The sequence below is a fragment of the Callorhinus ursinus genome, unplaced genomic scaffold (assembly GCF_003265705.2).
Source record: "Callorhinus ursinus isolate GAN/ISIS: 27379988/994484 unplaced genomic scaffold, GSC_fseal_2.0 scaffold3, whole genome shotgun sequence".
Classification (NCBI taxonomy): domain Eukaryota; kingdom Metazoa; phylum Chordata; class Mammalia; order Carnivora; family Otariidae; genus Callorhinus; species Callorhinus ursinus.
Window position 1 is genome coordinate 26633432 of NW_027397065.1, and position 24050 is coordinate 26657481.

Consider the following 24050-nt stretch of genomic DNA (forward strand, 5'->3'; position numbering starts at 1 on the left):
TTGGACCAGATACTTCTTGGGTGGGGAGAGGGCTGTCCTGTGCATTGCAGGATATTTAGCAGCACCCCTGGCCAACAGTGGTCCCCCTACCCAATTGTGACAATCAAAAGTGTCTCAAAACATGGCCAACATCCTCTGAGAGTAGAGAGGCAGACAAAATTGCCCCCCGTTGAGAACCACTGGGTTAGAAACCGGGACGACCAGCAACCCAATCCCTCTCACTCCCAACATGGTGCTCTTTCACGAAGTGAGCACTCGTTTTTAAATAAATATGTTGGGACCAGAGAGAACTGATTAAAGCATTAAGTCATCATGAATATGGATTACATGTCAAATGATATTATTACCCAACAATTAAGAATAAGCCTTAAAAAATGAGTCTTAAAGATATGAACTACCTGCATTTATCCATCTAACTGTATGTGCCTGACATGAATATAAACACATTATGTTCATGTACACATATGAGGCTGAGACTATGAAATTTTTGAAATAAGGAGTCTCTCAGTTTTGGCTGGACAAAAGACAGTAATGTCACGTTAAAAGATACTTCAGGGAGAAATACCTCTAGAAATGGTCACATTTCTTACCATCCTTAGACAAATTCACTACACGTTGTACCTAAATATAGATTTTTTTTTTTAATTAACAAGAAGGGACCCTCATCATCAACTTATTTAATCATCTTATTATAAAGATAAGAAACTCAGTTCAAAGAGCTGCAGTTTCCTAAAACAGTGCTTCAAAACAGTGCCAGATTCCTTCTTAAACACAGATGAGAAAAAGGGGTGCCTGGGTGGCTCAGTCGTTAAGCGTCTGTCTTCAGGTCAAGTCATGATCCCAGGGTCCTGGGATCGAGCTCCGCATGGGGCTCTCTTCTCAGCAGGGAGCCTGCTTCTCCCTCTCCCTATGACCCTCCCCCTGCTTGTGCTCTCCCCCTCTCTCTCTCTGTCAAATAAATAAATCTTGAAAAGAAAAGAAAAAAGAAAAAGAAATAGATGCACAGCTTCTACCACCACCAGCAACCTCTGATTTTGGAGTTCCAGATAACTACAGTATCAAATATTACCTGTTTCTCTTTTTCCGGTGTTCTCTATTAGAATTTTCTGATTCACTCCCACTGCTCGTGTTACAGCGTGAGCGTGACCTGAAGATAAAATGAGAAGAACAAAAGAAAAAAAAAAACCCACATTTATGACAAATAAAAAATTTCAGAAAGGTTCATGTTGGTTCTTCAGAATGAATTTTGCAATAAAATGACTAATCCAAACATGAGTAGCTATTATTATCCCTCCCTCAGTCAGTGCTCCCCAGTTCAGTCAGACATCTGAATGAGTCTACCGACACGTGAAAGTAGATTAGGGCAAATGTCACCCTACTCCCCAAAAAGACCATGAAATCAAGCATTTCCAACAGAACTCTGCCACGGCAAAGCCCTAAGCCCCTGAAGTGGACTAAATATGAACACAAAGTACTGTCACACCCCCGGCCCATATCAACGGAGGTAGAGCTTATTTCCCCTCCCCTGGAATTAGCACTGGTCCTGTGACTGACTTTATCAACAGAATGATGTGGAAGGGCTACTCTCTGCCAGTTCCTGGACTGTCTGTCTCTTCACAGAGTGAGTAGCTCCTGCTTCCTCCTGGAGCCATCTCAAGAAGCCGAGGCCAGCCAGGTAGAAAGGCCATGGAGAGAGAGAAGCCTCAGGCCTCCCACCATTTTGCCAAGACATCAAACAGGAGAGAGAAAGGCCTCTTGAATATTCCAGCCCCCACTGCCCTCTGACTGCAGCTTCGTATGAGACTAGCAAAACTAACTTGTTTAATCAACAGAATCATACAACATATATATGGTCGTTGTGGCTTTAAGCCACTAAGTTTTGGGGTGATTTTAAGGTAGCAATAGATAACCAAGATAGCTCCTGTGTAATACAAAAAAGCAGAAAAAAAGAAATTGCTAAGGATGCTACAGAATGGAAAACTGAGAACCAACTGAAGCCAAAGCTGATATCTCCAAGTTAATTTTTCTATAATGACCTCAAAAGAATCACTAACAACAACCCCCACTCTGGCTTCCACTCTGAGTAATGCTAATCCTTCCTCCCTCTCCCTGTCCCTCCTGCCATTTTTGTTTTTACCTCCTCCTTTGCTTTAGATCTGAGTCTTCACCACTGTTATGGGCTTTCCTATAGAAAACAAATAAATGAAGATATTAAAAAAAATAGAAAATTATCCATTGGCTAAAGAAAGCACAGCAAAATGAGTTTCACTTCAGTTCACGTGTATCTGTTTTGTATTCGTTCATTTTTAAATCACACAATATGCCCAATTCCAGAAGTAGAACATATCACCAACCAGCCTCAAAAAGCCAGCAACCTCAAGGAGGCTGCAGTCTACCAACAACAATGCACAGCATGTCTGTGAAGTATGAAAGATGGGACTGTCTGCAGTTTCTACATCTATAATCTGACGAGTCCAGTTCTGCCATAATCTGACTGACATCAGCTCTCACTCACATGCCCTTTCCAACACCCTGGCCTCCAAGGCCCCTGACCATTTCTCTAATAACCTCTTCACAATAACTCAGCAGCCCACATCATGGCCACACTTGGACTTTCTCATCTGTAACCACCTCCAAACACTTTGGTCTCTGGCCACAATCTCCTCCCCTTCCTATTTACACTCCTGAGCAGCTCTGATGGGGCATCCTGGTTAAACATGCGGATCTGGAGCCAGACAACCTGAAGGTGGGTCCCATCTCCTCCGCCAATAAGGTGATTCCAACAAACTACTTCTCTACTAAGTGCCTCAGTTTTCATGGAACCTCCCACAAAGGGTTGTTATGAGAATAAAATGAATACATTTAAAATGCACAGAGTAGGACCTGGCTTACTGAAGCAACCAATAAATGTTAGCTCTAATTATCATTGCTCATTTTCATGACTTCCCTTCTACTTTCTTTGACCTCAATAGAACTATTTGTTCATCAACCTTGCTACTTCCCATCTGCTCCTCTTGGCCTTTCTTCATTTCCTCCCTGACTCCACTGAGTTTTCCATCATTTTGATAACATGTATGCCAGTACTCAAAACTTCCTCCAATTCTCTGTTTTTGGTTCAGTATTTCTGGCAAGATCCCACGTATGGGTAAATCAAAATATCCAGGTTTTCTGAGCCAGCCTTCAACAGCTGGCTGACTGGTGCTGGAGGGAGTTACAACAGAAGGACACAGTTATACTACAAACTCATGTTCACAAACTTTCCCCCCACTCCCTGAATCCACAACATCTCCCCACCTTTCTCTGATCTAAGTACTCTCTCTCTCTCTCTGCAAAGCAGTTTCAAATTCTTTTTACCTTGCAACCCTCTGATAAACCCGTCCCTCTGCATCAGCAGCGGACTTTGTTCTCTCCTTCCAAAGAAAAAGTAGCCATCAGATGGCAACTTTTTCATCTTCCTGTTACCAAAAATAGCACTTGCCTACAACTCCTGTGTTATTTACAGATCTGTCCTTACAACTAAGGTTAGTCCCTCCACCTGTGTTGTCTGGGTCCCATCACCTCTTATCTTCTCGATGACTTTCAGTAACTACCCTCCTACCTCTCAGATATATTCATCTTGTCCATATGGAAAATTCTCTTACCAGCTTTTCACGTTATCAAGTATCTACTATTTAAATACACGCATGTACGGGGCGCCTGGGTGGCTCAGTCAGTTAAACGTCTGCCTTTGCCTCAGGTCATGATCTCGGGGTCCTGGCATCGAGCCCTGCATGGGCTGCAGAGAGCCTGCTTCTCCCTCTCCCTTTGCCCCTCCCCACCGCTTGTGCTCTCTCACTCTCAAATAAATTGATAAAATCTTAAAAAAAAAAAATAAACACACACACGTCTGCTTGACTCCATATCCCCCTTCATTTTTTTCCCAGTCTCTCCTCTCTCTTTCAAAGCACCAAACTTCTTGAGAGGTGCCCAAGCCCCTTGTCTCTGTTTCTTTACACTTTATCATATGTGCCTTCACACTGGTTGGGCAGACATGGCTCTTTCATGCCATCATCACGACATACATTCCCCCACTTCACAAACATACTTACATCAAACAACATAACGTTGATAGGTCTCTGTCCTTACACCAAATTTTTCAATAATTTTTACCTGGTATAAATATAATTATATATTGTTCACAGATGATCTCTACAGTGTTGAAGGAATACAATTCTATTCTTGTATAGGTTTTACAATTTTCTTAAAGATAATAATTGCCTAGTTTTCTATGTACCTATAGGTTGCTTAGTTTTCCTTGTTTTATCACTAATTCTTCATCAAAACTCTGAGAGCTGCAAAAATCCTCCTGAGATGGGTGAATAATTAGGTTAAGTTCCGCTAACATCTTCCCTGGAGCCCTGTGCCCTCCTGCTCACATCTAGATAATCTGTTCCCTAGTACTGCTGTACAAATGTCACTTTGATTACTCCCTTCACCATGATCTAGGGAATTCCTTCTGCTTCTTTGTAAGATGAATCCCATATTTCCAGTTCTCATGACTGCTTGCCTTGGTTTTGGAGGAACGCATCTTCCAGTTGTTAACAGAGAAAGTCTGCATGGCAGGTACCTTTTCTTTTGAGAGCTGGAATTTCTCAAAATACCTTTGACACACGTAATTATAGTTTTCTGGGCTTGGAATCCGAAATTGAAAAGAATCTCCCCTCAGCGTTTTGAAGGCAATGCTTACTTTCTTTCTCTGACATTGCTGTTAAGGAGCCCAATGCCACCATCCTGATTTGTCAACATTTGTGCATGAACTTTTTCTCTCTCATATTCCTCCCTTCTTGGAAGTTTTAAAAATTCTCTCTTAACCTATAATGTTCTGAAATTTAATGATATTGGATCTTGGTCTGGATCTAATTTTCCAGTCTATTACACCAAATGCTCCATAGCTTTTCTCTATAACGTTTGATCATTCAGTTTGGCATATTTTCTTGTACTACTTCTTTAACAGTTTCCTCTTCTGCATTTTTTTTTCCTTGGAAATTTCACTACTCAAATGTTTGATATCCAGGCTTGATAATTGTTTATCCTTATGTTCCATATATCTGTTTTATTTTTGTTCTACTTTGGGGATGATTTCCTTAACTTTATCTTCCAAACCTTCTACTAATTATTTTAAATTCTGCTACAGGAATTTGAAGTCTAAGAATTCCTACTTGTTCTTCTCTTTTGATATCAAATTTTTTTCTCAAGATAATTATACTTTGGGAGCGCCTGGGTGGCTCAGTCAGTTAAGCATCTGCCTCCGGCTCAGGTCATGATCCCAGAGTCCTGGGATTGAGCCCTGCATGGGGTTCCCTGCTCAGCAGGGAGTCTGCTTCCCCCTCTCCCTCTGCCCCTCCCCCCAGCTCGTGCTCTCACGTGCTCTCTTGCTCTCTCAAAGAAATAGTCTTTTTTAGGGGCGTCTGGCTGGCTCAGTCATTAAACATCTGCCTTCGGCTCAGATCATGATCCCAGAGTCCTGGGATCGAGCCCCGCATTGGGCTCCCTGCTCTGCAGGAAGCCTGCTTCTCCCTCTCCCACTCCCCCTGCTTGTGTTCCCTCTCTCGCTGTGTCTCTCTCTGTCAAATAAATAAATAAAATCTTTTCAAAAAATAAAAAAATAAAATCTTTTTTAAAAAATGATAATTATACCTTTAAGACATTTTTCTTATAGTCTCTATTTCCTGTGAGTACACACATGCACACACACCCACTGCTCATTGTCTGTTTCAGTCTCTGTCTGTCCAAACAGAAGCTATCGTCAAATGCCAAGTGATTACGGCTCTCTCTTCATATTTAAGAATTAGGCACTAAAAGGACTGAAACCCTCTGGATGGTGCAAAGAATGTTAACTGATGGCTTCACTGCAATGTGGAGCAAAGTGATGTGGGCAGTCTCAACTATTTCACTGGTGGATACTTTGAAAGTTGGTATCTGTATGTCTTACTCTTATATCTGTCTTTCTTACAGTGAGATTCTCTGATCTCATGCTTGGGAGATACATATCTGGCTTCTAGTGTTCTGGGAATGAAGAAGAAAGGGAGCTCTTTCATAAGCAGATTTTCACTCTAGATTTTTCCTGTGGCCAAAATGTCTCTGTCTCTTTTCTCTAAAAGTAATTTCCTCTGAACGTAATTCTCTTCAACCAAGCCAAATAAACGCTGGAGTTTCTCCCAGCTCTGTCATTGGCTTGGTCTTTGCATTCTATCTCTGCTGTCTACCTAGAGAGTCTCATCTCTGTTTCATATTTCAATTTACATCTTTAAGAAATTTAAATTTTAGCCAATAGCCAATCTATCTCCAGACTTATATCCAACAATCCATGTGGATCCTGCACTTGGACTTCTCAAAGATTCCACAAATGCAATCTATCAAAAACCACTCACAATCATCTCTTTCAAGCTTATAACGTCCCAGTGATTATTATTTCAGTGCATCACACTTCAAGCCTGGCTTTCATTCTTGACATCAGTTACTCCTTCACCTGTCATATCAAACCTCCCAGCCCTATTGATTTTACCTGCCAACAGGTCTCAAAATATCCACTTCCTTAAATCTCCACATCACCACCTTGGCCCGAGCTCCCATTAGCCTTTGCCAGGACTCGCATGGTAGTCTGCTGGCTGGCTCTCTCTTTCCCCTACTGCTCTCTTCAACCTTTTCTCCACAGGACAGTAAGGCTCATCTTTACAGAGTACAAACGTGATCTTGTTATCACCGCCCTTCTAAAAACAACTGGGCCTAACAACCCAAATCCCCAGGTGTCCTATGAGGTGTTTCTCTCTGGACTCATTTATTCCCCACTCCCTTCCCCCCTAAGGCCTCTGCACTTGCTAGCTCCTTCACCTCTCTTTGCCTGTTCTTGTCTCAAATTCCAGCTCAAGCATCTAGCCTCTGAGAACCTTTCCCTGACCTCCTTGACTCAGCAATGCGGCAAAACTTCCCATCATGGTGCTGGTAATACAGGTATTTGTATGGTAAAAGTTATCAAGCAGTTATTCTTAGGACACGTGTACTTTTCTGTATGCATGTTAGGTTTCAATAAAGTTTTTTTTTAATTCCCCTAAGCACCACATAACTCTCTCCAAGAATATATAAAAGTCATAAGTGCACATGCGTTTGTATGATTCATGTATTTCTTCCCCAACAAACTGTAAACTCCCAAAGGGCAGGGACTTTCTCTAGTGCTGTTTAACACAGGGCCTGCATAAAGTAGGCACTCAATAGACATTTCTGAGTGTAAAGATGGGTAGGAGTGAAAATAAACTGTACAATCAGAAAGTAGGCTGGCTGGCTTTTTCTAGAACAGGAATGTTTAAAACAAGCAGGCTTCAGGGTCTCCATGAACCATGAAATTATATGAAAGTGTGTATGTTTATTTAATTATATACTTTCCCCCCTAAGGAATGATCCAACCTTTCATCAGATTCTCAGAGTTCTGTCACCCAAAAAGGTTAAGGACCAGTGTTCTAAACTCAGCCAGAATTTGAAAGATGTACCCATCTAATGACAAACAACTGGCAAAATATAAAATTTTGTTATCTTTTGCAAAACATGTTATTCTGGCATCCATTACAAAATAGAATTTCCTATTATTAAATTTAAGTCCTTGAGATTCTTTCATGGTGTTGACAAATCTGTTTTAAATGTCAGAGTTACTCTAGCCATGCAGGGATTTGTGCTCGGGGGCAAGGTAAATATCTGTGAAGATAAAGCAAGACTGACAAGGACAGGGACATTCAGAGGGCATTGACAGTAGAAAGGAATGAAGAACGAGCTTTAGCTCTTCTTTGCGAGCATGTAGCAATGGCTAGTCTCCTCAAAACACTCATGCCCAATAAAAGACCTTTCAAGTGGTACACATAACCAGACAGAAGGCTCTACGGCTACTCAGACAAAAAGATTCTCTTCCCTATAAATCAAAACAGTCTTTCCCCTGGACTGTGCCAAAGAAAGGATCCTGTATCCACTCACCACAATTACTCATCTGTATTTCACAGAAAGCCAACACAAAAATATGTATCTCAATATAGAAGGCATGAAGTCTAGATTTCAGAATGTATACGCTCCAAACTATTTCAAGCAATTAGTTTGGGGAAAAAACTAATGTAAATTTTGGTATATTTTAGCAAAACTTGATAAATTCATTTCCAAGTATATTAAAATCAAAATGACCATCTGCTCGACATGTGCAATTATATTATTTAGGGAATGCTGTCAAAGTACACTAGTAATGAAGGATGAAAAACTATAAAAACCTATTTAACAATAATCATGCAGTGCCAAATTCTTAAAATATTTAGTGATTCCCACTACCCAATGCCCCCTCAACACACATACACATACAAATGCACTTTAAAGTATTTCCCTGCGGTATTGCCTGGGTTTTAAGTGCTGTCCAAGTCGAACGAATCCTTAATAGGGAGGGCAGGAAATCTTTCCCCCTGCTCTATATTTAAATGATGATTTATTATCCCTGCCTTTTACAGATGAACAGATCTGGATCCAAATCACAAAGGACAGTTACCTGCAGCCCCCTAGCCTCTGTTTTCTCATCTAGGCCAAGTAACTTCCACTGGTACGCAGCCCCATCCCAACCCACCTATAATCTCCCCTGTTTTGTCAAGACTGGAAGCCTGAAAACTACATTTTCTCAGACTCCTTTGCCAGCTGGGTTCCACTCAGAGAGGTGCTCAGCTGAGATGTGAAGGCAGGAGAGAAGGGGACCAGTTTTGCTTCTGACACACCCGTGGCATTCAGTCTTGCTCTCCTGAGAAGTAGGAGCCCCACAGCATCAGCTACGGTGGTGGTCCCTCTGGCGGTGGCAGCAAGAGTATTTGCGACAGTGATGGTGCCCACAGCCACGTCGGCAGCAAGCATGGATTCAGGAAGGCCAGCTCCAAGGCAGAAATAGCTTTGATCCTGCTAGTCCAGGGCCAGTAGAGCACCCAGATCTCAGGGTACACCTCCCTGCCTTTAGTTCCTTCAATGCTACTCAAACTTGCATGCAATTCCCTGCCTTAATCCCTCTCTGCTGGAAATGCCTAGTGACTGAGGGATATATATGCCATTTTCCAGAGGGTTATTATGAGGATCAGATAATATATAGCAAGCAATTTTGCTCAGTCCTTGGAACATAATAAATGTCAACTATTATCCCTTTTTCTATCTAATCACTGGTGGTCATGATTTAGCTCCCCCTTTCCAGACCTACTAGGTGAAGGTGTTGTTGACCCCTGTCTCCTTAACAATCAAAGGATTTCGGTGAAGCTGGACCTGGTTTGAGAAAGCTGGGGAACAAGACTCTGGGAAATGCAGAAGCCAAAGGAAATGAACCAGGGATGGACCAGCAAGTAAGTATCAATAAGGGCAGAGAAGAAAGAAGGGCTTTTGTTTCCCTGATCCACAGTGATCTTGATGGTTATGAGAACATGACATGAACTTCTCTTACTTATAAAAGTCACAAAATACCATTATGTAGGTACTCAAAGTAAAACACAGTGTCTGTGAAGTAGGAATGAAATGAATTTCACTGGTCATTTCTAGGTCTTCTTCTCTTGGACCTGTCACATTGCCCAGAGTGCTTTTCAGAGAGTCCAAAACTTCTAGATATGGACTTTTTAAAAAAAAAAAATTAAGTACATGCAAATATAATCACAAAAACAACCTGACCTGCTGGGTAAAATGCAACAGGATCCATTTTCCCTGTGTTTTGAAAGGAGTTTTACTCAAGTGTATGCAACAACATCAGTCTGGAGAACAGGATACTAAGCCTCAGCTAAGATTTACCTATAAACGTAATTGTGTCTTCTCAGGTCAGAGCATTTAATATCTTTGATACATAAAAATATAACACTAATATATTATTAAATTATATCACTAACATAATATATATTATATATAACATATTATACATACTATATAATACATATTGTTAAAATAGATAACATAGCGTGTATTTTTCAACTTATCAGTCTTAATTACTGTACAGAAAGCAAGTTTCCTACCAGTACTTTATGAAATTATTCTCCAAAACCTGGGCTGTTTAAAGAGAAATGCTTCAGGATCCCTAGCTCATTTTATCTCAAAAACAAAAACAAAAACAAAAACCATAATCTTTCTGTTATTCTTGGGAGGACAGTCTTGACATTATGAGAATAAGTTGTGACAAAAATGTGACCGGGACCCAGAGCTTCTGTTGAAAATTAAAAACCAAGGGCCTATGTTGAGCTCACCTCCTCCTCGTTGGCTGTACGGAGTCGTCGCTCCCACAGGAGGGGTTTCGGCGGCGCGTGTAGGGGAACTTCGGGGATTTCACGCGGTCATTGGGAGAGTTATAGAGTCCACTGGAGTAGAAGGGGAAGGGTCAACGAGATCAAAAATGCCCACAGAGGCCCTGGAGGAGCAGACACCCCAGCCCCCACCTACAGAAGTGTCCCCCTCTCAGGGATATACTGGATCATGGGCATACAATTCTCTTTGCTGACAAGATTTACTGAAAGAAAAGGGAGGTAAGATCTGGCAAGTCAAATCGTTAAGAGTCATTATCTTTCAGGAATAGATCTGTCTCACTGGCCTTCAATGGTAAGAAATGAACACACAAATGATGGTAATAATAACAATTTGCATTTATGGCAAACTGACCCTATGCCAGGCACTGACTGAGCTAAAAGCTTTATATTCCTTATCCTAGCTAATCGTCCTATCAACCACAAGCACTGAGGTACAATTATTAGGGCCCATGTAACAGAAAAGAAAGTGGAAATACAGAATGTTTAATTGAGTAGCCCAAGCGAAGGAGCTAGGAAGTGGCGGAGTTAGAATTTGAACCCCTGGGTCATCGTACCTGGAATCACCATGACTATAAAGCCAGTAAGGTATAATGCTGGTGTGTTGCTGGTTTGGTATTTGTGGACAGAGAGAAACTGAATATATGGATATTTTTGTGAATAAAATTCTTCTAAGAATCATTAGTCCTCAAATACACTTTTCAAGTACAGTTTTTTAAGGACTATAAAATAGAGGGGATTATCATTAATATGTCATTTAGAGTTCAAACACACACTCTCTTTACTCTAAGCCATCATAACGACATTCCAGGTAGTGTCTTAATGCATAGTTTCCGTTCCTGTCTTCCAGGAGAAAGTTTCCCCGTTAGGATACATCCTGCTGATTTCTACTTCAAAAGTTCTCCGTCATGCTGATTTAGGAATCTGACTGTCTTGTCCATAGCTGGTAACACCCAGTCACAAAGCAGTTGGATTCCATTATTTAATGAGCTGCAATCACTAATCCCATTTCTACTGTTCTCCTTTAGAAAAACAATGATTCTCTTTACCTCTGGGGGCCGTTTTCTTGCCATGGTGCGTGAGATTTGCCTCCTTGCGTATCAGGGCTATTTTCATTCTTTACTTTCTTAAAGCTTTAATTTAAAAAAGAAAAAACATGGAAAATAAATTAACGGGAGAATAAAAGGAAGTTAACTCACATATTTACTTCTTCAGTGAAACTGTTCAACAAATGTTCTAAAATGTGTTTTTATTTATACCCGTGACTCATTCCAAACAGAATATGAAGTGGCTGCCTAAAACAATTCACATCTCCAGCGAGTACTTTTGGGCCCCCCTCCACCTTTTTTTCTGGTATTACTGCTTTAAGTCAACAAAAGCCAGCTCATCCACTGTTAGGAAACTTTGAAGAGAGTCCACCTGCAGGACAGGAAGCAAGGGCAAGGGTTGAGACAAGAAAAGAAGAAAGCTGACAAGGAAGGAAAGCTGGGGTACGAGGGCTCATGAGGCTGGCTCCCTCTTTTCAGTTCTGGATCTAAATCTGTGCAGGTAGGTCAGCTGTGGACAAGTTCAGGCTACCCAAACCGACCTTTCCCGGCCCCCAGCTTCCGCCGTATCTTGGCTTCATCCTTCCAAATCAGAATGACCTCCAAACGCTATTTCCTGACCTAGTATCATCTTTCTGCCCTAAGAATGTAAATATAACTGAGTTGTTATTCAATCTCAACAAATTGTTTTAGACACACAGGGGAGACCCAGAGGAAAGGACTCATCAGAAGCCTTGGGCCACCACTGAGGGAGGGGAGGTGTATCACCTCTCACATCCCCAGAGTCTCAGCCTCAGGAAAAGATAGAGTTACTTAACGTCTAATCCACATTTAACCCTGGCTTTTTGAGGTATCCTCTATATAAATGTCCTTGAACATGGTCATAGCAGGTCATAGCAGGATTCTTTATAACAGCCAACAAAGAAGAGAGGAAAAAAATGACAAGGTCATTTCAAAAAAGGAAATAAACTTGTATCCTACTGCACCCATACAGAAATCAATATAAACCTAGAAGTTATATATTTGACATAGGCACTTAATTCATTGTATTAGCATACAGTAGGTAGGTTTTATTTTTTGACCAATACATTATTTTGATTAAACTTAAATAATCTCTGGAAGATCAAATGCCCAAAGTAAAATCTCACTTTTGACATGAGAAGGATAAATACGGTAGGTACTTAATACAACAGTACAAAGTGTGTGTGTTTAATAAATCAGAAAGAAAAAAGGGGAAAGCGAAGAGGGAAACTGAGAAATTCAGTAGGGAGATGAAAGGGGAAATGGGAGAGCAGGCGAAAGAGAATAAGGAAATCCCGGGTGGCTGATTAATTGCATTCACTCCTGACGCCATTTCTCGTCTGGAACTTGAGTGGGAAAATCTGGTGGCCCTTCAGGTATCAGTCCTATCAGCAAGAATGCAGTTGTAAAGGGGACTGAACTCCTTCTGTACATTCTAAAAAGGCTTGGGATCTGAATTTCATGGCAGATTACTGTTCTTATGTTGGACTTACCATAAGCGTACCCTGTACATACAGATTAAGCGGACACTCTATCCACAGCTGTGAGGCTGACTGAGGCAAGCACGGTCAACTAAAGTGTCTACAAAGGCAAAGAGCCTGGCATCCCAAAGAGAATCCAGAAAGGGAGTGTCCCTGAACTAAACAAAAGAAAATGTAAGCAAAACCTGGGGGAAAACACCACAACTCTGAGAATCCTCGTATCTTAGAATTCTTTTGCTAGGAAATTATAAACTGTATTCCTCCACGTAGCCACAATCCAGCTGAATGAAGACACTAACAAAAGATGGAGCAGATGGTCAAAGGCGTCTGTCAAGGTCACGTATTTCTGACTGCTTGGACTTCTCCATGATGTGGGGAGCTATCGCTGTAGACAAAGTGAGCTGATGAAAGCTGCTCATTGTATTTCTCAAATGCTGTTCCGCGAACATAATTGGAGATAGGAAAAACTGACGCCAAAACAGTGTCTTAGCAGAGAACAAGGCTGATCTTTCACGGAAACAATCCATGTCATATATTGAGAGAAAGCCTTTCCGCTGGGGAATGCTGCTGGGAAAATTGATGCAGAGGACCATGACAACTCTTCATACATATGCAATCACTGACTTCAGAAGCCCTGCGCCTCTAAATGCTATAAGCCCTCTTCCCAGGGCCACAGTTCAGTGCACCACGGTGATGAACACAGTACATTAAACATGAATATCATCTACTTTATGTCACAGGTCCCTCTGAGTAAGTCCATGATATCATGCCATTTTAACAATCACGTGGAATTTTTCCCTTCGCTGCCAAGAATGCAGACCGCGGACTATGAGTTCACCATGCTGTGCCAGCAGCAGGAGCATTTCCTTCAAATGAGAGAGGCAGGTCCTGTTGTTTATATTCCACTGACAATCTTTTTTTTTAATTTATTTATCTGACAGACAGTGAGAGACAGCGAGAGAGGGAGAACACAAGCAGGAGGAGTGGGAGAGGGAGAAGCAGGCTTCCCGCAGAGCAGGGAGCCCAGTGTGGGGCTCGATCCCAGGACCCTGGGATCATGACCTGAGCCGAAGGCAGACGCTTAACGACTAAGCAACCCAGGCACCCCTCCACTGGCATTTTAAAGTATTCTTTGGCTCACAGACTATTTTGATCAAAAGTATTAACTATCAAAGTAAAAAGATTCTTCACCTTGCCAACAGGAAAAAGCATTTTTGTGACAGCATATCGTCATGTGTTCTTTCAGTTAACCGACTGACCTTTTTATCGGTGAAGGTGCAATAATTTTAGTCATTCCTTCATTTTCTCCATCTTCCACATTTGCTGTTACCCGATTTATGCTGTTTGATCCTAGCAGCAAAGAGGGGGAAGGAAAGATGGAAGAAAAGAGATAGTGGTGAAAAAAAAATACAAAGAAACCAAAAAGTTATTTTAAAATGCAACTTTAGGGACATCATGGCACATTTTATTGATAAATTATAATTCTAAATAAATAATGAATCAGCCAATAAATCTAAGGTACTATTCTCTGACACGTACTAAGCCCTCACCATAACAACGTCCAAGGGGGTCTAGGATATGACACCACTTGAAAATGGGCCCTTTTAGGGGCGCCTGGGTGGCTCAGTTGGTTGGGCGACTGCCTTCGGCTCGGGTCATGATCCTGGAGTCCCGGGATCGAGTCCCGCATCGGGCTCCCTGCTCGGTGGGGAGTCTGCTTCTCCCTCTGACCCTCTCCCCTCTCATGCTCTCTATCTCATTCTCTCTCTCAAATAAATAAATAAAAATCTTTAAAAAAAAAAAAAAAGAAAAGAAAATGGGCCCTTTTGAAACTTTAAGAGTTAACTAAGTCCCCATATCATGGATATTCTTTAGACTGTTAAAACAGGATTCTAAAATATTTAGTACTATATATTGGTATGTAAGACCTAATAATCAGGCCCTGATAACTATGGTGAAGAAATGACTGTTTTTTGGCATGCCATGATAGCCCCCATTCTAAATCAAACCAAAAATATTCCAAATCATAATGCAAACGGCAAAAAAGAGTAATAGAGATGTTATTTCTATCACTCACATGTAAAAAAAAAAGTTCTCAAATGTGTGGGGTTTTTTTTTATACAAACATCTCTAAAAGCCTAAAACTGCTTAAAAGCTACTATTCCACTTATTTGCATCCATGCTAGATGTACCAGCAGAGGGAGCCCCCAGCAGACACAATGTTGGAAATCAGGCTCCAAATAAAGGTAAGTAGCCAGGCCCACCCAGGAAGTCTGGATCCCATTCTCAGGACACAGGCTGATGAGCCTGCGGGGGTGACACGTGAGGACTGATGATGACTCTTCTCAAATAGTGTGCGCCTCACTCTGGGAAGTACAAGGGAGACCAGCAAGGGGATGCCCAAAGTCCTTGTTCAATTAACTCTATGTGACATGCAGGTGTGTTTACAGAGCAGCATCTTGCAGAACTATGTCCGGAGTTCAAGTCCTTCAATCCAAAATGTAATCAGCACTAAGCACTTATAGTTTTTGAATCATGGGGTGAGTTTGTAATATTACTAAGAGCTAATATTTATTGAGCACTTACTATGTGTCAGGTGCTGTCCCAAGCACTTTATTTACTTACATAATTTTCAAAATAATCCTATATAATGTAGATACTAATATTATCCCCATTTTTAAAAATAAGAAAAACAGGCCTTTCCCAAGGTCCCACAGATCATGAGTGAGGGGACCAGCTTTGAAACTCAGAAGTCTAGCTCTAGAGACTTAAGCTCTAAACCACCATGATACATGGCCTTCCATGTGCCATCTGCACCCCACCCTCAAACAGTTCAAAAGTCAGTGTAAATAGGGATGCCGGGGTGGCTCAGTAGGCTAAATGTCTGCCTTCGGCTCAGGTCATGATCCCAGGGGTCCTGGGTTGCTATGTCGGGTTCCCTATTCAGCAGGGAGTCAGCTTCTCCCTCCGCCCCTCCCTCTGCTCATGCTCTCCCCCTCAAAATAAATAAAATCTTTAAAAAAAAAAAGTCAGTGTAAATTTAGGGTCCACCGGAAGAGACAGCCTCTTCAGAACACTTGGAGGCACGTTTGACGACTCATCAGGAAAAATAAACACTAATGAATACACTTTGGACAGAGAGAACAAACAGCGGTTTCAACGAAGAGCTCCTAAAACTATCATAATAAGAAATGGATTTAATATCTGAATTTTGTTCCTATTCTGGAATCCTGAGATGCAAAGGTAAGCCTGAAGATCTATGTGGTATTAAAGGTAAATTCATGTTGGAGCAACATTCAGAATCCAAGCATTAGAAAAGCATTTGGAGTCTACAGAAAATGTCACCAGCTATGATGAATGGGACAAAACCAGTCCCTTGAACTACCCTGTGTGCCGTGGGACATCGGCAGTGGCTGGTCATCGTCTATTCTGCCATAACCATTAACAACAATCCCAAAGGCAGATTCCCAAAGTTGCAGGCACAGATTTAGGCTGGAGCTGCTTCTCAGCTGTGGAACTCCATGTGGGATGGCCATGGGGCAGTGGCGGAAGGGATTAATTCACTGGGGCTCTAGACAGTAGGTGTGCCCCAACGTTAATATTTTTATTGTTCCTAATAAATATTTTTAAATGCGGTATTATTTTCAGTAGGTATTACTAATTCATAATGTAAATGAAGGGACCTATATTAAACTGGGGCTGTTTTTCCAGGCTAGGAGAGGAAGGAACACAGGAGAGCCCAACACCCAGTGCCAGTAACACCAACGGAAGCAGCACTGAGTAAAGGTGAGCATCACGTGGACCAAAGCCCTTTGTGACTAGCCTAAGAGTAAGGCCAGGTTCGCTTCACTTTTCATCTCTTTAGACTGATTATTAGTCTTTTCTTACTCTAACAACTGATCACCTCAGAGAAAGTGAGGGTGTTTAACACTTTTGCATCATTTCCTTCTCTCTGAATCTTCTAAAAAATTAATAAACAGGCAGACAAATCCAAGAATATTTTCAAATAGAAAAGTTTCAAACTATGTATATTTTCTAAATAAACCAATGTCTGGTTATTCACAACATCCTATTTATTTATTTATTTTGATGTAGTGTTCCATGATTCATTGAAATCAAATAAGTAAGGACTTATTTATTTATTTATTTATTTTGACGTAGTGTTCCATGATTCATTGTTTGCGTATAACACCCAGTGCTCCATTCAATACATGCCCTCTTTAATACCCATCACCAGGCTAACCCATCCCCCGACCCTCCTCCCCTCTAGAACCCTCAGTTTGTTTCTCAGAGTCCATAGTCTCTCATGGCTCATCTCTCCCTCCGATTTCGCCCCCTTCATTTTCCCTTCTTATTATCTTTGAGAAGAAACACAAGATGGATGTTTTTCCAAAAGAATTTCAGGAAAAAAACCCACATACACGCTGTCTCTCAAACACTCAGAAACAGTTTAGCCGGGCTTCTTTAAAAATAAATTGTTTGACTGTCAAGACTATTTTACTAACAGTCATATAACTCTCATATACACAGCATAAATAAATAAGGTATTGGCAGTAATACAATCTAATTCACGGTTCTTTTATATTCAAAACAGTGGACTACTAACTAAAAATCTATTTATATGTATTCCTCTTCTCTATAACTACGTGAGCTGGACAAGCCTGGGGTTTAAAAACGTTATGAGGAAAAGAGACTACAGGGGGAAAAGCTACTTATAAGCATGAACTTCCTGGGAGCACTTCTAAAGGATACCCTTATATAACACTCATTTGCTAACTATAACTTAGGCTTTTCTATCCGAGGATGTAGGGTTCTGAAAAAGCCCTAATTAGGAAATATTTATTAGCTTTCTTTATGTTGCAAAAGGTGCACTTAAAAGTAATAACTATAGGGCGCCTGGGTGGCTCAGTTGGTTAAGCGACTGCCTTCAGCTCAGGTCATGATCCTGGAGTCCAGGGATCGAGTCCCACATCGGGCTCCCTGCTCAGCAGGGAGTCTGCTTCTCCCTCTGACCCTCTTCCCTCTCGTGCTTTCTGTCTGTCATTCTAATAAATAAATAAAATCTTTAAAAAATTTTTTTAAAAAAGTAATAACTATACTTTTAAAACACCGCATTTTAACTAATTAGGTCAAATTAGTGAGATGTTATCACACTACCATTTGAGAAGAAAGGTAAGCAATTCTGTCAAGCTAGGTTGTGTTGGTTACTGAAATCTGCCAAAGTGAGAGAGATGGATATGCATTATTGAGGTTTCCTTTTTTTTGTTAAAGGTTTTATTTATTTATTTGTGAGAGAGAGAGTATAAGTGGGGTGAGGGGCAGAGGGAGAGGGAGAAGCAGACTCCCCACTGAGCAGGGAATCCAACATGGGGCTCAATCTCAGGACCCCGGGGTCATGACCTGAGCCAAAGTCAGACACAACTGACTGTGCCACCCAGACGCCCCATTATTGAGGTTTCCTGACTCTCCATGATGCTGATGTACACTACTGTTTTCCTTTCCAAGCCTTTTTCCCCCCACACCATCCTAGCACCTTTCAGAAACATCCCTTGTACATTAGCTCAGATACCTGGGCTATGGAGAAGAGGTGATCTGACAAACCCATCACACTAAAAGGCTTGCGTTCTCATGTCTTACTGGCCAGAGAATAGTTCCATTGTAAAGACGCAAAGGAGAAGCCAAATATTAACTGAAATAATTAACTGATCACCATGGAATTTCAGTCACTGCTCTAGAAGATATTTTCAGGTTGGAAAAATCTTTTCCCTCACTCCTTTTTCACTGTAAATTATAATGGACCACCAGAAAAGAATATAACATATAGATATGAACAGTTTAAACAATTATAAAATGAACAGCTATTTAACCACTATCCACTTCAAGAAATAAAATATTGAGAGCAATTTTCCTACACTACATAAATCACTCCATTTGGGGCAATTCTTTCTTTTAGATAAAGCCAAACAGTTGTTTTCCATCTAAAATATCTAGAAATATGAATTATGTATATATTTCATAAAATATACACTAAATTTTTTTAATTATTAGTAAAGGTTTAGGCCTCAAAATCTTAGTAAAATGAAGGACACATTACTGTACTGCTCCATGACTGTTAGCACAGTGCTTTACACATGGTAGGCATCAATCAATGAAGGTCTACTGTAAGGGATGTGTTTATTTCTATTTTTTCCACTAGGAGGGAAAATTCAAGATAATGATGTTATTTTGTAGAAGTGTCAAAAGTAAGTCCCCCTCAAAAAAGTCTGTATGTAGAGCTATGGGAAATGCAAGAAAGAAGACGTGTAGCCATATCCTACAGGACTAGGCTACTTCTTAAGAGTTTTGAAAGCTACCTCTGCCATACTCACTATTCTTCTAAATGACAGCTGTAGATTATCTATAACAGAAATCATTTATTGATATATGGTTATTAAGCCTCCTTGTAAATCTGTATTTTATTTTAGATAAAATATTAATGCTAGCAAGACCATTTAGAGTTAGGAGCATCCAATTCATTATACATAGTGTTCACATTAAAAAGACAATGGGCTTTATTTCAAGAAGCTAGTCCCATTTGGAAGAGTAAGCTGATCAGGGGACTGCTATAGTTTATTAAGGAGCCAAATCTAACTCCTGTGATCATTTTGGTCTCTGGACTATTAGTCACTACAACTTAATATGGGTGCACACAATTCTCTACAGTTTAGACAAGACTGCAATGCCAGCATCCAATGCTCTATGGTATCTTGCCTGTTAATTTTCAACATCCTATATGCAAATGCTTCCAGCCCGTGTGCATCAGACCACTACGAGGCTTTTGTGTGGCTTGGTTCTGTTCACGTTTGAGTGCCCTCACCTTAAATGACCCTCGCCTTCAGTTCAGGAAGAGTGGCTGTCAGAAACAGAAATCAACTTTCCCAGGATCTATTTAGCCACTTGATCTGGAGGCAATTCTTAAAAGTCAGCCCTGTGATGTCAAGACTTGGTGATGAATATACATGGATTTTCAGTTATAAAAACACTTTGCATTTAAATAGTATTAGGCGTCTCCCAAGATTTGTAGCTCAATTTGACACCTGTCAACCTAAATTAAATTTTTGATATTATTTAAATGTTGCCAATGCTTTTAATTTACAGAGTGGGCATGAGGATAAATGTGTGGCATTAAATGAAAGAAGATATATTTGGCAAGTGACAATCCCTTATTTGGTTATATGAGGGAAAGGACAAATAGCCAATAAGTAAAGCAGGATTATAATATATAAATGTTTTCATCAAAAGAACTCTCAAATATGATAAATGTGTAAATTTTTAGGTTAAATTTTATCCCATTTAGTCACTTTTTCTTATCTAAATTTAAAAAAAAACCTGTATCTGATGCTTAAGACAAGTAATCAGGACAGATTATAATCATTCCCAACACAACAATTATGTACTAAGTTTCAGTAAAACTAACCTGATTTTATATTACTAACCCAGTGCAATTTATCAGAAAAAAAGTGTTATTTGTGAATTAAGAACAAGCTAATAATTGGAAATACAGCTTAGTTCTAGTTGTCACACGGACAGTACAAAATCATTTTGCCTTGGTTTCACCAACTTTAGACTGGGTACTACAGAAAAAATGTCAGAATGTATAGCAAGTTAGGAAAATAAGACATTTTTCTAATACCACAAATTATGGCCCAACAGGAAAATTTGGCAGAACAGTCACTCATAAAATTAGGTAAAACAAAACTGAATCTCAAAACACAAAATTTGGAAAATATAAGTTTTTCAGTATCCAATGACTAATTCTTTAAAGTTCAAATGCCTGACATCAGCCCATTCATCGAAAACAGGCAGCCAGATCCCTGCTTTCCCTTTTTCTTTTTTTTTTTTTTTTTTTGTGGGGGAAGGGCAGAGGCAGAGGGAGAGAGAGAATCTTAAGCAGGCTCCATGCCCAGCATGGAGCCCCATGCAGGGCTTGATCTCACGACTCTGAGATCATGACCTGAGATGAAATCAAGAGTCGGATGCTTAACCAACTGAGATACCCCGGGACCCCAAGATCCCTACTTTTCTTAAGAGTTTCTGCATTCAAACATCCCAAGGGTGGTATTTAAGCAGTTACCATAAATATACAGACTTTTAAGAAACTGATTTTGCTACATGTCAACTGCAAGATCAAACAAGGCTTTCTGCTAAAAAGCTGGAGGGTAGATTATAAAGAACTGGGTGTGAATGATAAAGATGCTAGGAAAATAGGTCTACACATGAAAGATCCTTTCCCTGGTTGGTCTGCTTCCAATTTCTTCTACCCCGAACCAGTATTCTCCTGGATCCCTATGCTTTCGTCATAACCAAAACGATCAACTTGGGAGCATGAGTGGGGTGGAAAAGAAGGCACTGCATCCTCTATGCCTTTGGCAGAGTTACCAAGGTGCACACACTAAAAGAGGTGGCCACAGACATCATCCTTGTGAGTCAGAATGCCAAGTTCAAAAACAAGAAAGGCACTTCTGAGCCTGGGAAGTCATCTTCACTCCCTGAGGTGCTCAGAGTAGAATGAAAGGATTCTATCTGAAGAACTTGTGATCTGCACCTGTGTGTGGAGCGGCTGCCAGACATGGCAGCGGCAGAGGGCCGCTATCTTTCCTTTCAGCAGCCATAGGCTCAGTGATAACACCTGTCTCTGAATGGCTGGCTGGAATCGAGGGGTGGCAAGTCACTTAAATACCAAGTTTTTCTTCTGTGATAGGAGGACACAATTCAAGGAAAGGGGGTTGAGTAAACGCTCACATCTTACCCTGACAGTACTCTTGTACTCCCCCAACCCCTCCAACAGGACCACGCAATATAGAACAACATACAGCAAAACTTCTCCAGTCATCTTCTGCCAAACAATTTATCTCACGTGGTGCAAGCAGTCCCATCTCTAACCTGAAGTTGGTTCTGTTTCAGAGGAGTATGCTAGACCCCTGCTTTAGAGGTTTTTATTTGATGCAATCATAATAATCTATAAGATATATACAAAGCACACATAATTGTATATAAAAATAGCTTTAAAATTTAGCTAAGGTACAATTGGGAAAATTATTTTTTCCTGCTTCCATAGTTAAGCTCATATCTAAGAGGCCTTAATAACTTAATGTTCTTTCAGCTTTTTACCCAGTACTCACTAAAAGAATGTGAAAAGCTATTGTGCCTCAGTGCATGTTTCTAAGGTGATATCTAATGTTTTTTATCAAAAGTTTAAATAGTTCCAACTTTGTATGGTGACAAATGGTAACTAGATTTATCATGGGGATCATTTCATAATGTATAGAAATATCAAATTACTGCGACGTACACCTGAAACTAATAGGATATTGTATGTCAAGTATACTTCACTTTTAAAAAGAAAGTTTAAATAATACCAAAGAATGTCATTTGCAGCATATAGTAAATATTGACACTTTAAAATGGAATTGTTTCATGACTCTCTTCAATGTGTCCAATGTAATAAAATACCATAGAAATTTGATACCCACAGTCATCCATTTTAAAATTAGATGAAATGAGTTTACATTTGGAAATTTCATGGCATTCTTTTTTCTCCTTGTATTTACATTTCAATTCTACCTTCTCTGGAAAAATTTACCCCAGAGTAATACATGTTTTACACTTGAAAGTTCTATTCATCACTCTATCTCACTTCTCTGTGACAAAAAATAGAAATAAATTTAAGTTTTATTTCCCATGACCATAAAGCTCTAGGTGTTAAACATTTCTTCTGAACTAAGTCATTACAATTATTAATAGATTATTAGCATATCAAACTAATGTTGGTAAATAATTATTACAAGTAAAAAGTAAACTTTTATTAAAAAGTAATTTTTTTTACTTTTTTTAATTATGTTATGTTAATCATCATACATTACATCATTAGTTTTTGATGTGGTGTTCCATGATTCATTGTTTGCGTATAACACCCAGTGCTCCATGCAGAACGTGCCCTCTTTAATACCCATCACCAGGCTAACCCATCCCCCCACCCCCCTCCCCTCTAGAACCCTCAGTTTGTTTTTCAGAGTCCATCGTCTCTCATGGTTCGTCTCCCCCTCCGATTCCCCCCCTTCATTCTTCCCCTCCTGCTGTCTTCTTCTTTTTTTAACATATAATGTATTATTTGTTTCAGAGGTACAGATCTGTGATTCAACAGTCTTGCACAATTCACAGCGCTCACCATAGCACATACCCTCCCCAGTGTCTATCACCCAGCCACCCCATCCCTCCCACCGCCCACCACTCCAGCAACCCTCAGTTTGTTTCCTGAGATTAAGAATTCCTCATATCAGTGAGGTCATATGATACATGTCTTCCTCTGATTGACTTATTTTGCTCAGCATAATACCCTCCAGTTCCATCCACGTCGTTGCAAATGGCAAGATTTCATTCTTTTTGGTGGCTGCATAATATTCCATTGTGTGTGTGTGTGTGTGTGTGTGTGTGTGTGTGTGTGTGTGTGTGTGTACATTACATCTTCTTTATCCATTCATCTGTCAATGGACATCTTGGCTCTTTCCACAGTTGCCTATTGTGGACATTGCTGCTATAAACATCGGGGTGCATGTACCCCTTCGGATCCCTACATTTGTATCTTTGGGGTAAATACCCAGTAGTGCAATTGCTAGATTGTATGGTAGCTCTATTTTCAACTTTTTGAAGAACCTCCATACTGTTTTCCAGAGTGGCTGCACCAGCTTGCATTCCCACCAACAGTGTAGGAGGGTTCCCCTTTCTCTGCAATCCCACCACCATCTGTCATTTCCTGACTTGTTAATTTTAGCCATTCTGACTGGTGTGAGGTGATATCTCATTGAGGTTTTGATTTGGATTAGAAAGTAATTCTTAATGAGATGAACAGGTAGTTTTGTTTTCCCAATGATGACATAGGTTAAATGCATTGAAGAATTTTAGTGCTAAGTGAAACAGTTTAGCAATAATTCTATTCCTGTTTTTTAGATAGATTTCAATGCTGAGAAATCTTGTTCACATAAATAAGTAGAGTTGCATGTACTCTGTTATGAACACAATGTCTTTAAAGAAAGTCTATGACTTATATGTCTAGCAGCAATATATTATCTAAAATTATTTCAAATGTTCTATCAGATGACAAATCAGTTGGGTCCTCTTTCAATTTTGTCCAAAGTCAAAATGAGAAAAAG

General features: G+C 40.2%; 1 protein-coding gene across 7 annotated transcripts in view; it reads right to left on the reverse strand.

Moving 5' to 3' along the window:
• EPB41L4A (erythrocyte membrane protein band 4.1 like 4A) overlaps positions 1 to 24050 on the reverse strand; it is a 240266-nt gene that overhangs the window by 32378 nt on the left and 183838 nt on the right. For 4 of the 7 annotated variants that reach the window (XM_073889192.1, XM_073889181.1, XM_025866886.2 and 1 more), the window contains 5 exons: positions 14121 to 14211; positions 11363 to 11446; positions 10260 to 10370; positions 2138 to 2185; positions 1070 to 1147 (listed from right to left, as the gene is read on the reverse strand). In XM_073889192.1, the coding sequence (XP_073745293.1) occupies positions 1070 to 1147; positions 2138 to 2185; positions 10260 to 10370; positions 11363 to 11446; positions 14121 to 14211 (412 nt within the window). The remainder of the gene's footprint in view (positions 1 to 1069; positions 1148 to 2137; positions 2186 to 10259; positions 10371 to 11362; positions 11447 to 14120; positions 14212 to 24050) is intronic. The other 3 variants (XM_073889188.1, XM_073889195.1, XM_073889201.1) reach the window with 3 other exon arrangements.